This window comes from Somniosus microcephalus, chromosome 6 (assembly GCF_052327205.1).
Source record: "Somniosus microcephalus isolate GS21.2 chromosome 6, FLI_Smic_1.0, whole genome shotgun sequence".
Taxonomy (NCBI): domain Eukaryota; kingdom Metazoa; phylum Chordata; class Chondrichthyes; order Squaliformes; family Somniosidae; genus Somniosus; species Somniosus microcephalus.
In genome coordinates this window covers 253,520,431-253,536,456 of record NC_140992.1, presented here as the reverse complement: position 1 = coordinate 253,536,456, position 16,026 = coordinate 253,520,431, and the positions used below count along the sequence as shown (strand labels likewise).

General features: G+C 46.4%; 1 protein-coding gene across 3 annotated transcripts in view; it reads right to left on the bottom strand.

The window, feature by feature from the left end:
- The window catches only part of cdh13 (cadherin 13, H-cadherin (heart)), a 1,232,244-nt gene that overhangs the window by 108,119 nt on the left and 1,108,099 nt on the right, over positions 1 to 16,026 (bottom strand). For all 3 annotated transcript variants that reach the window (XM_085991762.1, XM_085991760.1, XM_085991761.1), the window contains exon 9: positions 350 to 532. In XM_085991762.1, coding sequence (XP_085847888.1) covers positions 350 to 532 — 183 coding nt within the window. The remainder of the gene's footprint in view (positions 1 to 349; positions 533 to 16,026) is intronic.

The following is a 16,026-nucleotide window of genomic DNA, read 5'->3' as shown; positions in this document are numbered from 1 at the left end:
CAGCAATGTCTTTATATCAGTCAATCTCCCTATAAATATGTTAGCCATTGGGTGAGAATGGCATTAGTGGACGGATACGCTCAAGTACTGGCCTCCCTTACTTGAGCTGATGGAAAAGCACTTTATCAGCAACTGTGATGATGGATGAAGAGAATAGGAAAAAGTAATAAAATATTATAAAATGAGACATCCTTACACATGGAAATAGAAACCTTCCTGTCGGCCATGACTTGCTTTGTGTACCATGAATAATTTTGCAGTTCAGCTTTTCACATATTTGATTGTGAGGAAGTCAATGATTTTTTTTCCACAAAGAGGGTGGAAGTTTGAGCAGTAAAAACGTACTTACTTTGTCAACTAATAACATTCCCTCATTGGTCTTTGGATTGGTCTCGATTTTGAAGTTCATGTCAGGGTTTCCATTGATGATAGTGTAGACAGCTCTCCAAGCACCAGTAGCTGGGTCATCATTGTCCTCCACAGTAAGATTTACTATAATTCCAGTAAATCCTTCGTTCACTGTAGCTTGAAACTGAAAAAAATACATTGTTATTACTAAGTGGCTACAAGGCTTCAGTTGTTGCAGTCATAAGACGAAATAAATTATTCAAGCACTCTATCTCATTTTCTATGCACTTTGTAGTTTTGTTACATTTCCTAAACTTCAGTTGTTTCCTATCCCCAGATAATTAAAATATTATTCCACTTTCTGTAGAAAAGGAACTTATATTAGACTGTGACCTACCCAGATTATTTGAACTACTTTTTATTTATCGTGATTGCATTTACATAGACTGTAAAGTCAAGTGTATTAGTCTAAGTATTCTAACCATTCAATAGCTGAGCCAATGACATTGTGCAAGTCTGTTAGGGAACTAGGCATTGGTGGTTGATGGGTACAGCCTGCAAGTATGTGGCCTACATCTTCTAATAGGCACAGCCTCAAAGGGGGGAGTCAGAAATGCCTCACTCATTTGCAGTGCATCTGATCATTCCACATCTAAAGCAATTGATCATTACCCGCAGATGGCGTCGAAGGTCAAAACTGGGGGCTGGACTGTTGGATCTGTTACCAAATAGATATTGACCATGCTTGAAGCGTGTTCTTGGCATCTAGCTCACCATCTGGAGGTGAAATTTAGGTTCCTTAGAGAAATTGTCCAAACAGAGTGCTGGATTTCAGTGATATTGTGAGAGTTGGTCATTTGAGAGTAGCAAATGCATACAAGCCTCCTAGCCAACCCTGGCCTATGCCAAATATTTTTCCTAAGCTCCCAAACCCTTCAAGTCAACATTGGAGATTATAATAGCCATCACACTACCTAGGGATACAGAGAGTCAGATCAAACTGGAGTTGCCCATTTTTGTTCTCCAAATAAAATAGGCCCCCACACCAAGTCACCAGCAAAGTTTCTGAGTTCCAATAGACTAGATATCTTTGCAAACTGCAGGGGTCTGTGATGTTAGGAAAAGCAGGCTTTTGTGAGAATCACTTCAACTTGGCTTTGAAAAAAATAATACTTCCACAGTCTGGCCCTTATGTTTATTTTCAGAATGACACAGGAGCAATAAATATTCCACGCAATATCTCAGTTAGCCCTAAACATAATAAGTGATTATATTAATAAGAAATCCTTCATACTACCAACACTTTCACTTCTTCACTGCTTAGTCCCAGTTTATTCACTTACATCATCTTTATCATCATTTGGCTTTGTCATGCCAATTCTAGTTTTTCTCTAGTGTGCATGTACTTCTCTGTGAGGGGATGTGCTCGGTGTATCCATAGCTTATGCGTATGCCCCTGAAGTTCTGACCCAGAATTACCATGATATGAATATATGTATGAATTTGATCTATGCTCAGTTTTCAGATCCACAGTTCCACTTTACACAAAGGCAACGCAAACAGCCAGTAACATATATGCAAAGATAACGGCCTAATTTTCTGCCCTGCCAACCCCCCATGTACTAGTTTGCAGAGAATATTTTGTCTGTTAATCTTTGTTCAATATTTTAATACATGAACTGAAGTAATTTTAGTCTGAAAAGTCAATGGACAGAGGAAAAATCAGCTTGATTCATAACTGCTATTTAAAACATCTGCTCTCAAAATGGTTTTTAAACATGATACTTTTTCTCTGTTTATACAGTCAGTGGCAAATATGAATATTTACATCATTTCTCTTTGCATAAATGCATTTCACTGTTGAAAAGCTAACTGCTATAAGACACAACTGCCAATTTCAGATAACAACTCAGTCTGATTGCAGATATGACCTTGAATTGTTATCTGTGAATTTGAGTGCTAATAAACTCCCTTAACTATTAATTTGTGGTGGCTCAAGGAAATCCTTCTGACATTCACTCAGCTTCCACAAGTATTTTATGCTGCTGGAAAGCCCTGCCTTTCTGCAATTAAGCCTATGTTTAGAACTGCTCTGGTTACAGTGACTGAAGAAAATCACTGTCATTTGTCAAATTCCACCTTAGGCTTCATAATTTGCCCAACCAATAAGAAGCTTGTATGGTAAGGGTAGTCGGAGCAAAAGGAAAATAATTGTGAAAAAAAAAATGAAAAAAAAATAAAGTATGTACTGTAACTGAACAAAAACTGAATATGAAGGACAGACAGGGATAAAGATAAAAGATACTGGGTACAGTTTCCGCTTTGGATGCAATCGGCAATCCGAGTGCAAATTGCACTCAAAATTGCACTAGTTTTCCCAAAGTGAAGTTATGGTTCAAGCTTCCGCTCGAACTCATTTGCATATTCACAAATTTAAGAGTTTCCATGAACCAGCGCAATCGGGCAGCATTTTAGAATGTAATTGTTTCTCTTTTTTGCCTCGCAATAAAAAAAATTCCTTGATGTATTTAACAGTGGTGACCTGGTGCAGTTTTATTAGTACAGCTGAAAATGGGTTTATCACAAAAAATAAGCATTTTTAATGAATGCCTAGTCCACCACTTGTGAGTAACCTGATTTTAAATAACTGAAAATAACTTTTAAAAAACTAATAAGAACCATTTACTAGTTTCATTGGTATACAGTAATCAGCTTCTTAGTAGATTAAATATTTTTTTTATTTAAAAACTTTTGAAAGGTGCATATTATGGCCCTTGCGGCCAGCTTAATTTTAAGAGCTTCAAAGGCCGCAAATGAGCGCACTTAGCGGAAACTCGCCATGCTGATTAATTTGATCTGGGGGTGTGGCCAGCTTTGTGGCTGGGGCCAGCTTCCAGTGCAAAAGGTTACGGAAACTCGACTTGCGCTGAATGTAAACTTGTGCTTGAATTTACTCAATCTTTTGCACTGGTTTGGCCGATTTCAGGCAAACGGAATCTCTTCCCCCCCCCCCCCCCATATGCGCTAATGTTTTTTTGTTGTCTTTACTTATGAGACAAATTCAGCTCAATAAGGTGATGTCAGTTTTAGGAAACTGTGCATTATCCACTTTTTGCATCTAGTGTCAGTATCAAATAATTCGAGGGAAGAGGCAGAGTAAAGCTGTCGCTACATTGCTTTGATATTGTACCTTTACTGCAGCCTCAAATAAGCACTGTTTATTATAGCAACATGACATTACCATTCCCTACACGAACCATCCTTGTACACTCTCCAAGTGGGAATGCCAATGTAATGCTAATCAGTATCAAATGACAGCAGATTTCTCATTATTGACTCGGAACCAAAACAATTGCTTTGAGACTAGCCCAAACTCATTTAATTTAATACTTACAGAGGAGACTTTTTATCGGGCTGGGAATGATTCACACTCAAGGAATAGGGGTATAAGTACAATGATTTAACATAGTGTCCTACCTAATTGCTTGATTCGGAAATATTGCTCTCACAACTCATCTCCCATTCAAATACATGGTACAGTTCCACTCAAGTATAGCGCCATTCAAGTATCCTATCAACCAATTCCAAGCTAAGTGTTTATGTTGTGGTCTAGCTAAAATATTGTGATGGTCAGTATCATGGACTGCCTCCTAAGACATTGGCGGGGATTTTAACCCTCCTCACCCAGTGAGAATGCTGTGTTGGGAGGAGTTAAAATTTGACCCACCACGTTCCCGGCCAATGATTTTTATGACTGCGAATCAAGTCATCAATGAGGCTCTCACTAAAGGCAGGCGAAGGGCCTACCTGATATTCAAAACTCATTTTAACCTCATGTACGGGGTGGGGTTCCCATACAATCTGTCAAACCACAGCAGGACCATGGGTCACGGGTCATTGCCACGAGTCCCCGGCTGCAGCCTCCTACTGACAAATTCCTGCTCCCTCCTGCTGGCCAGGGAGTGTATCTGGCCAGGTGTTGGGCGGGTTCCAGGAACTTTTATTTAAATGAGGCTCTGCCGTTAAGATCGGCAGAGCCGGCATGTTTCTGAACTCTCTGGGTGCACTGTTCCCACTCCCTCATAAAAGTCGAGTCCATACTGTGCTAATGAACATTGCATGGCATATCCAATTGTGAATAAATTTGATGTCATTTTTGTTCTTTCACAGCTTCTTCATTTAGTTAATCATTTTCTTACCAAGCATTGTGGGATGTTTGACACAGGCCCGGAATTTGCGGTTGTAGTGACGGCAAAACTGTCATCTTTCGCCGTCACTACTCTGTGAAACTGAAAGCGACTTCCGGCATCCACACATGCACAGTTAAACACAGAAATGCAGAAGTTGCTGTCAGTGATTCCCTGCTCCTTCACAGGGTGCACAGATGAAAATCTTAGAAATCACTTGAATTGACGTGAACTTCCACTTTTTATGCTCTAATCTTGCTGTAAACCTTCCCCCCCAACCCCTGAAAAAGTTAAGTCTTGTTGAATGAGGTGTAACTGGGTTTTTAATGGCATACTAAGTAATAATTACTGAACAACTTCTCTGTCCCTGAAAAACTAATTTTATATTTGTGGAATGTCAAATTTCTTCATTATGATACAAATTCCATAGCTTTTTAAACTTTTTTGTAAAGTTTGTTGATCATATTTCAGCTTCTACCTTAATCCCATGTGTATGTCCCAATCTTTATTTCACTCTCTGCAAAATTGTTAAAAAGTGAAGGATAATCAGTGCTTTTTACTTCCTGGTTTGCTGTTTGTGAGAATTCTTCAATGGGATTGTCTGCTTAGCGACATCACTGTTGCTGGATGCTGGGGATCCCTTATAGGTGGTGCCAGAATGAAATTAACATCAGGAAAGTTAAAATCCACACCACAGAGATTGCTAGATCTTTGTGGGCAGCTTTCTTCGAGGTCAGCAGTGAGTGCCATCATTTCGCCGCTCACCGCAGAATCCAGGCCATTATTTTTGGGGTGCTACAAATTTGTATATGTTTAAAATTATATTTTATTACTAGTTGATCTCTCACGTCTGATGCCATTTTGCGTCATATGCTCCAGAGGTGTCCCTAGCGTCAGCCTAAAACGAAGTCCCATCTTCACACTGAAGACACCCTCCATTGTGTTGTGTGGCACTACCACCATGCTAAATGGGATAGATTCAGAATAGATCTAGCAGCTCAAAACTAGGCATCCATGAGGCGCTGTGGGCCATCAGCAGCAGAATTGTATTCCACCACAATCTGTAACCTCAAGGCCCGGCATATCCCTCACTCTAACATTACCATCAAGCCAGGGGACCAACCCTGGTTCAATAAGGAGTGTAGAAGAGCATGCCAGGAACAGCAGCAGGTGTACCTAAAAATGCCTGGGGAAGCTGCAACACAGGACTACATGCATGCTAAAAAGCGTAAGCAACATGCTATAGACAGATCTAAGCGATCCCACAATCAACAGATCAGAACAATGCTCTGCAGTCCTGCCACATCCAGCCGTGAATGGTGGTGGACCATTAAATAACTAATGGGAGGAGGAGGCTCCATGAATATCCCCATCCTCAATGATGGTGGAGCCCAGTACGTGAGTGCAAAAGACAAAGCTGAAGCATTTGCAAACATCTTCAGCCAGAAGTGCAGAGTGGATGATCCATATCGGCCTCCTCCTGAGGTCCCCACCACAACAGAAACCAGTCTTCAGCCAATTCGATTCACTCCACGTGATATCAAGAAACGCTGAGCGCACCAGATACAGCAAAGCCTATGGGCCCCGACAACATCCCAGCTGTCGTGCTGAAGACTTGTGCTCCAGAACTAGTCGCACCTCTAGCCAAGCTGTTCCAGTACAGCAATAACACTGGCATCTATCCGACAATGTGGAAAACTGCCCAGGTATGTCCTGTTCACAAAAAGCAGGACAAATCCAATCCGGCCAATTACCTCCCCATCAGTCTACTCTCAATCATCAACAAAGTGAAGGAAGGTGTCGTCGACAGTGCCATCAAGCAGCACTTACTCACCAATAACCTGTTCACTGATGCCCAGTTTGGATTCCACCAGAACCACTCGGCTCCAGACCTCATTACAGCCTTGATCCAAACATGGATAAAATATTTCAATTCCAGAGGTGAGGTGAGAGTGACTGCCCTTAACATCAAGGCAGAATTTGACCAAGTGTGGCATCAAGGAGCCCTAGTAAAACTGAAGTCAATGGGAATTGGAGGGAAAACGCTCCACTGGCTGGAGTCTTACATAGCACAAAGGAAGATGGTTGGAGGACAATCACAGCCCCAGGACATCGCTGCAGGAATTACTCAGGGCAGTGTCCTAGGCCCAACCATCTTCAGCTGCCTCATCAATGACCTTCCCTTCATTATAAGGTCAGAAGTAGGGATGTTCGCTGATGACACAAGTGCCAGGCTATGATTATCTCCAACAAGCGAGTGTCTAACCACCGCCCCTTGACATTCAACGGCATTACCATCGCCAAATCCCCCACCATCAATATCCTGGGGGTCACCATTGACCAGAAACTTAACTGGACCAGCCATATAAAGACTGTGGCAACAACAGCAGGTCAGAGGCTGGGTATTCTGCAGCAAGTGTCTCACCTCCTGACTCCCCAAAGCCTTCCCACCATCTACAAGGCACAAATCAGGAGTGTGATGGAATACTCTCCACTTGCCTGGATGAGTGCAGCTCCAACAACACTGAAGAAGCTCGACATCATCCAAGACAAAGCAGCCCACTTGATTGGCACCCCATCCACCACCTTAAACATTCACTCCCTCCACTACCGGCATACCATGGCTGCAGTGTGTACCATCTACAAGATGCACTGCAGCAACTCGCCAAGGCTTCTTCGGCAGCACCTCCCAAACCCGCTACCTCTACCACCTAGAAGGACAAGGGCAGCAGACGCATGGGAACACCACCACCTCCAAGTTCCCCTCCAAGTCACACACCTTCCTGACTTGGAAGTATATCGCCGATCTTTCATCGTCGCTGGGTCAAAATCCTGGAACTCCCTCTCTAACAGCACTGTGGGAGTACCTTCACCACATGGACTGCAGCGGTTCAAGGAGGTAGCAAACCACCACCTTCTCAAGGGCAACTAGGGATGGGCAATAAATGCTAGCCTTGCCAGCGACGCCCACATCCCATGAACGAATAAAAAAAAGGCATTAAGCCCCTCGCATATGCTTATGAGGGGCCTAGCACCTGTTTAAGGACCCCTTCCTGAAATAGGGTTGCCTAGGAGTAGATGTGGCCTAACAAGTGGCTGCCACCAAAAAAGTAAGCATTTCTTTTTGTAAAAAACCTTCAGTGGAGTCAGGAGGAGCAGTCAGGAGGAGCAGGAGTACTCCTCTCGGCTCCACAGGGTTACTGTTGGCCCAGTATCGTCCCCCTCCCAGCACTTGGCCGAATCTTTGGAATTCTCTTCCCCAGAGAGGTATGGAGGCTGGGTCATTGAATATATTTAAGGTGGAGATAGACAGATTTTTGAATGGTAAGGGTTATGGGGAGTTGAGGCCAAGATCAGATCAGACATGATCTTATTGAATGGCGGAGCAGGCTCGAGGGGCCAAATGACCTACTCCTGCTCCTACGTCTTATGTTCTTATGTTATGTTCTTATGAAACTGACCTCTGCTTCACCAGTGAGCTCCCTGAGGACCAATATCAAATGGACCTTGGACATACCTCTTCAGGTTTGTGCCAGCCTTGTGGCTGTAATGAACTTCTACCCCTCAATCTTCTGCTTCAGTAATGGAAGCACCTAGCTCACAGAATCTATAAATAATTCATTCAGAAATATGTTTGACAGCAAAATATTTTCTACTCATGCAAGCTGTTTTACATTCCCCATAATTTCCCTAGGTGACAACTTAATTACTACATTCCAACAATAATCCTATCAATTGAAATAAACCTACAGTTAGGCTTTTTATTAAACTCCTCCCTGAACAGTGTTAAATCATATTTCTGTTTGCACAGATATCTTCTTGACTATAATCAATATAACTGTATCACACACTGCGGCAATGGTATACATAAACTAAATGTAATTCAATAGTAATTTTAGTAAAGTTATAATTTAACCGTAAAATAGTCAACAAATGCAAGATTAAAAGATACAGGGTGAAATTGTGCTATTTTATATGAACACACTACCATTCCTAAGACTGCGTAGAATGATATGCTGTACTGAATGGGACAAAGGTTACTTTAATAGACAAAACTACTAGAGGTGTTGGGTAGGTGGGGGGTGGCAGGGAGGTGGGGGGCGGTTAAGATTGAGGGACCCATGTTTCCCCAAATTTTTTTCAACACGGATTATTCCCTGATGTGCCAAATAACTGCCCGAATCCGAAGTTAAAGCTTAAGACTGAAGCCTTTTATTAAATAAGAATCATGGCAGAGTTAACAGAGTCCATCATCGACCGAGCCCTTGGTAGAACATACCAGAAGAGGGGCGGGGCCAGGGAGGAGCATTAGTGGTTCCCCCTAGTGGAACATTCCAGACATTACAAGTGCAAGTACAAATATCAGAACACAGTTATTTCATCACATTCCCCCTCTGCCCTGTTTTAAATCCCAGAATCACCCTCATATTTTCCCCAACTATTTAGACTTAGTTACGTTTTTTTGTGTGTTAAGGCACAATTACTTACAACCAGCTCAATTTTTATAATTTCAGTGAAAATAAAACTTACCTTTTTACCAAATTCCTATCAATTTGAAAAAAGTAGCTTATAAATAGATTACTATGGAGAACGATGCCTTAACTTGTGAGCATCGTGGAAGGTCAGTTTTTCCCAGCACTGTTGTATAAAATGCAGGCTTGCGCTCGGGATAATATCAGTTACAATTGGCATGTTGAAAAAGCAGTGCATGATTTTCAGATGATACCGTCGTAACATGTTATGGTCCGTGGAAAGGGAGGACAATGGGATGTTCACCAGAAATCCTATTTGCAAGTTTCTGGTTTGATTTCTGCCTGAGGTGGGGTGGCGGAGGTGGGGGCGGGGGTGGGAGAGCTGGAGGGTGGCTGCAATTGAGGGGGGCAAGGAACTAGAGTGCAAGTGAAATAACAACAGAAAATGCTGGAAATACTCAGCAGGCCAGGCAGCATCCGTGGAGAGAGAAACAGAGTTAACGTTTCAGGTCTGGGACCCTTCATCAGAACTGGAAAAAGCTGGAGATGTAACAGATATTAAGCAGGTGCAGAGATAGGGGGGTGGGAGGGGGGTTAGGAGGGGAGGAAGGAATAGAAAGAACACCCTCCTAACCCCCACCCCCCTGTCTCTGCACCTGCTTAATATCTGTTACATCTCCAGCTTTTTCCAGTTCTGATGAAGAGTCCCAGACCTGAAACGTTAACTCTGTTTCTCTCTCCACGGATGTTGCCTGGCCTGCTGAGTATTTCCAGCATTTTCTGTTGTTATTTCAGATTTCCAGCATCCGCAGTATTTTGCTATTACTAGAGTGTAAGTGAACTTGCTGTACTTTTCTGCACTTTTTGGAAGCTGGTTGAATACTGCTAAGGCAACGGATTGACAACACATTGCATGCAGGTCCTCTCACTTGTGAGTGATGCATGTATTTCAGGAGACACTTAAGTATTAATGGTAAAAATTGAATTGTTTTTCAAATTTCATATTCAAATTGGGCTTTGAAGGACCTCTTTAGGTTTTCAATTCAATTTGGGTCTCATTCCAACTAAGCATCTAGGAGAAAATACTTAGAATATGAGAAAAAATAAAATAGAAAAATGATGCCACATACTACATTGCATATGAATAGAAATCTATCATTTTATATTCATTTGTGTCAAAGACATTTTAGCCTTTGAGTTCTTCAGCTCATATCAAATAAAGTCCACAGAACTTAAAGGCTATAAAGTAACCTTCCTTCATGTTCAAGAGAAAATTGATACAATAAGGAAAGGGCCAAACCAGTACAACAAATTTGAGGTAACCAGCTTTTTGTTTTTTTGAAGTGTAACTGTTATCTAAAGGTAAATTTATTCTATGGTATTGGTGCAAACAATTCCCTCTATGCTGAAGTTATGGGCCTAGAAATTCGGTGGCGCCCCACCAAGCTCGCCTGGGCACCGGAATTACCGCTGCGAACGGAGCCGTTTGCGCCATCCCGATATTCAGTTTCAGCGCCCCAAACGGAAGCGCGGCGCTGCTCGAGGCGCCCCGCATCCCTCTTGGGGCGCTGAAACTGAATATCGCAGCGCAACGTGCCGCAGCGCCACACGCTGCGGCACGGCGCGCTGCGGTACTGCAGGCCTTCCTCCCCTTCTTAAAGGGGAGGGGCCTGCACCAGCACGATCCGAGACCGCGAGTGCCGGCAAAAGAGCCCGGCACCAAGGAGAAGTGCCGGGCTCTTGGGACACAGCCGGCACTGCCCGGGGGGGGGGGGGGGGTGCTCAGGAGGCCGGGGACGGCAGCGCGAGGAGGTGCTGGCAGGCGGCCAGCAAAAAAAATGGCCGCCTCGTACCCCCCTTTAATTAGCGCCACTACCGCCGCAGGTAGGCCCCCCTGACCCGGTCGCAAATTGCCATTGGTTGCAGGCCACATAAGAAGTACCATTGAACAAAATCTCTTTGACTCTTTTATACTCTACAGCACTAGTCCTGTAACATGCAATAAATATGTGGCATGCAGGGTGTGGTAAACCACTGTATTGTATATTGCCACCTCTGGGTGGCGCTGTGTATGGAGGCATGCCTCAGCTGACTCCACCCACCACTGTGTGGGTTTCGTTCAGACTTGTTCAGTCACTCACGAAGAAGCATGGTCTCTTCTTAGCTAATAAAAGCCTTATTCATCTCTTCTTTCGACTCGTCATCTCTTCTTCGACTCATCACCTTTTATGAAGTAATTGATAAGCGTATCAATTTTATTAGCTAAAAGTTAAATGGCGACACCTGAGGAGCAACAACAGCAACGGATACAGCAGACATTGCTGAGAGCCCTCAGACCACCACGCCTGGACCTCGACCCTCAAGAGGTGGGTGCATCAGCCAAGTTTGAACACTGGCTGAGCTGCTTTGAATCCTTCCTCGCAATCTCACAGGTTACAGAGGAGGATCACAAACTGAAAATTTTGACCGCCCAGGTGAGCCATCAAGTATATATGCTAATCCGGGACTCTAATACGTACGTGGCGGCCCTCGAGCTACTAAAAGGGCAATATACGCGGCCAGTGAACACAATTTACGCCCGACACCTCTTGGGATCCCGCAGGCAGCAACCGGGAGAATCGGTAGGGGCATTTGCACGGGCGCTACTGGCACTCTGCAGAGACTGCGATTGTAAAGCGGTAACGGCTGTGGAGCACGCGCAGGGACTCGCCTGTGATGCCTTCGTCAGGGGCCTCCAGTCAGACCACACCCGGCAGAGACTGCTAGAAAGCAAGGAACCCGACCTGAAGACGGCCATTGCCCTTGCGCTCTCGTTAGAGGAGGCCCACCGAAACCTCGAGGCATACCCCCGTAACGGCGCCGAGACATGGCAATCGAAACCGTGGGACACGGGACCGCCGCCCCCGGCACCAACCGCTGCAGCGACCCAACCGAGACAGCAGCCTCCGGTAAGAACTGCTTCGATGCCCAGTAACCAGGCCCAAAAATGCTATTTCTGTGGCCAAGTAAAACATCCCAGAGCGCACTGCCCAGCTAAGACAGCTACCTGCTCGGGCTGCGGGAAGAAAGGCCATTACGCTAACGCCTGCAAGGGGAAGCCAGCCAGCAGCGCAGCGTGCGGGCCGTGGGAGCAGCCATCTTATCCGCCATTTTGTGTACCCCCGGCCGCATGGCATCCGCCGCCATCGTATCCAACGCACTCAACCGCCATTTCGTCACCGGAACCGACCACCGTCTCGGCGGATGACTATAGTGACTCACTAAGCCACATACTGGCCTCCGTGACGCTGGATCAAGCCCTCCCTCACCATCTATCCAGCTCCATGATGGATATCGCGGTAAACGGCCGCGCCACCAGTTGCCTGATCGACAGCGGGAGCACAGAGAGTTTCGTCCACCCCGACACGGTACGTAGCCACTCCCTCACGATTCTGCCAACGCACCATCGCATTTCTATGGCGTCCAAGTCCCAGTCAATGGACATCAGCGGCTACTGTGTGGTGACCCTGTCAGTAGGGGGCACTGAATATAAAAAATTTAAACTGCTAGTCCTGCCCCGTCTTTGCGCTGCCGTCCTGCTAGGGTTGGATTTTCAGTGCCACCTTAAGAGTGTCACACTAGCATACGGTGGACCCCTCCCCCCACTCACAGTCTGCAACCAACAACTTTTAAATCGCCCGCTGCAAACCACCTGCAGCCTTTCCACATTAAAAGTCCCCCCCCCTCCCCTGTTCGCTAACCTCACCCGCGACTGTAAACCCATCGCTACCAAAAGCAGGCGGTACAGTGCCGGGGACAGAGCTTTTATCAGCTCTGAGGTGGAGCGGCTATTGAAGGAGGGCATTATCGAAGGTAGCACTAGCCCCTGGCGAGCCCAGGTTGTAGTCGTTAAAACCACTGCAAAACGCCGCATGGTAATCGACTACAGCCAAACCATAAACCGGTACACCCAGCTGGACGCGTACCCCCTCCCTCGCATATCTGATATGGTCAATCAGATTGCGCAATACAAAGTATTCTCCACCATCGACCTTAAGTCAGCGTACCACCAGCTGCCCATCCGCCATGAGGACCGCCAGTATACTGCCTTCGAGGCAAACGGCCGCCTCTACCACTTCCTTAGGGTCCCCTTCGGCGTCACCAACGGGGTTTCGGTCTTCCAAAGGGAGATGGACCGAATGGTTGACCAGAACGCGCTGCGGGCAACCTTCCCCTATTTGGATAACGTCACCATCTGCGGCCACGACCAGCAGGACCACGACGTTAATCTAGCAAATTTCCTCCGTACGGCCCAACGGCTGAACCTAACGTACAATAAGGAAAAATGTATGTTTCACACCAAGCGCCTGGCCATCCTCGGCTGCGTGGTGGAGAACGGAGTCATCGGGCCCGACCCCGACAGAATGCGCCCCCTAATGGAGCTACCCCTTCCCCACTGCCAAAAAGCACTGAAGAGATGCCTGGGGTTTTTCTCCTACTACGCCCAGTGGGTGCCCCTCTATGCAGACAAAGCCAGGCCCCTCATCAAAGCCACCTCCTTCCCCCTGACACCAGAGGCGTGTGCAGCCTTCACTCTTATCAAGAACGATATCGCGAAGGCCGCAATGCACGCGGTGGATGAGTCCATCCCCTTCCAAGTGGAGAGCGATGCCTCCGACTTCGCCCTAGCCGCGACCCTTAACCAGGCGGGCAGACCCGTGGCCTTTTTCTCAAGGACCCTCCAGGGCCCCGAGACGAGACACTCCTCCGTCGAAAAGGAGGCCCAGGCTATTGTAGAAGCGGTGCGTCACTGGAGGCATTACCTGGCCGGGAAACGATTTACCCTGCTCACTGACCAGCGTTCAGTAGCTTTTATGTTTAATAATAAGCAGAGGGGTAAAATCAAGAACGACAAGATCTTGAGGTGGAGAATCGAACTCTCCACCTACAATTATGATATCTTGTATCGGCCAGGGAAACTCAATGAGCCCCCAGATGCCCTATCACGTGGTACATGCGCCAACGCGCAGAGTGATAGGCTGCAGTCCCTCCACAATGACCTCTGCCACCCGGGGGTCACCAGGTTTTTCCATTTTATCAAATCCCGTAACCTGCCCTACTCCATCGAGGAGGTCAGGACCATGACCAAGAGCTGCCAAATCTGCGCCGAGTGCAAACCGCACTTCTATAGGCCGGACAGAGCAAGCCTGATCAAGGCCACCCGCCCCTTCGAACGCCTGAGCGTCGATTTTAAAGGGCCCCTCCCCTCCGCTGACCGCAATGTGTACTTCCTCAACATAGTTGATGAGTACTCCCGTTTCCCCTTTGCCATCCCTTGCCCAGACATGACCAGTACCACGGTCATCAAGTGTCTGAATGACATCTTCGCTCTGTTCGGGTTCCCCAGCTATATACATAGCGACAGGGGCTCATCGTTCATGAGCGACGAACTTCGGCAGTACCTGCTAACAAGAGGTATCGCCACGAGCAGGACCACCAGTTACAACCCCCGGGGGAACGGCCAGGTGGAAAGGGAGAACGCGACGGTTTGGAAGGCAGTCCTCTTAGCACTAAAATCTAAGGGCCTTCCGACCTCCCGCTGGCAGGAGGTCCTCCCTGCAGCGCTTCACTCCATTCGGTCACTGCTTTGTACTGCCACTAATGCGACCCCTCATGAGAAAATGTTCGTTTTCCCCCGGAAGTCTACATCGGGAACCTCGCTACCGGCATGGTTGACTTCTCCTGGGCCCGTCCTACTGCGGAGGCACGTGAGGACGCATAAAACGGACCCCCTGGTCGAGCGGGTGCACCTCCTACACGCCAACCCCCAGTATGCCTGGGTGACATACCCAGACGGGCGGGAGGACACGGTCTCCATACGAGATCTCGCACCCTCGGGTACCCCTGAATTACCACCGTTATCCCCCTTACCACCGTTATCCCCCTTACCACTGTTATCCCCCACCACCCCTCCCAACCCAACCCCTGCAGACGGCATGCCAAAGCCCCAGGAATCTTCGCCAACCACCCAGACACCAGACCCGACGTCGGATGCTGCAACACCACCGCCGCCACCACGACGATCAGGACGTCAGACAAGGCCTCCTGATAGACTTAACTTGTAGTACCCTTCACCCCGCCGGACTTCACATTAAACAAGGGGTGAATGTGGTAAACCACTGTATTGTATATTGCCACCTCTGGGTGGCGCTGTGTATGGAGGCATGCCTCAGCTGACTCCACCCACCACTGTGTGGGTTTCGTTCAGACTTGTTCAGTCACTCACGAAGAAGCATGGTCTCTTCTTAGCTAATAAAAGCCTTATTCATCTCTTCTTTCGACTCGTCATCTCTTCTTCGACTCATCACCTTTTATGAAGTAATTGATAAGCGTATCACAGGGGTTTTCTCCTCAGTCCTCCAGCAGATTTGCAATAAACAGTTATCCAGCAGCCAACTTTCTCATCCAGTCAACTGCAGTGTAGGGGCAGTAAGGGAGAATGACTAAATCCTCAGATTCACTGACTAGTATCCTATTGTGTGGAGGAACTGATGATTCCTTATTCTGTAATACAGTATGGAGAAAAATATGGCTTTTAATCCATAGGGGGCATTCTCAATCAGACGATAAAATAGCTTATGTGCTGTGCTTGAAGATTGAAACATATGGCATGCATTGTTTCAGGAATCACCCGCTACAAATGGTCAGATGTTAAAGAATACTAACCCGCCAGCCACGGAGAGTGCCGTCATTTGCACCGTTGGACATCTGTGTCTTGGCAGGCAAAGGCAAAACTAACAGAAGTCTGCTGGAAGATGCAATTCCCTAGACTTTTGCTGCAAACTGTTAGCAACCATGGGAACAATATTCGATTCATTTCACTGTTCCAATATATAAATGATCTCCAACAGCGATATAATGGCCCGGAATTTGTGGCCAGCGGCAAAGTGACGGCGCTCGCCGCTGACCACGAAAATCTAGCGATCTCTGTGGCATGAATTTCAGCTTTCCCAATCATAGTTTGAATCTGGTACCAAATT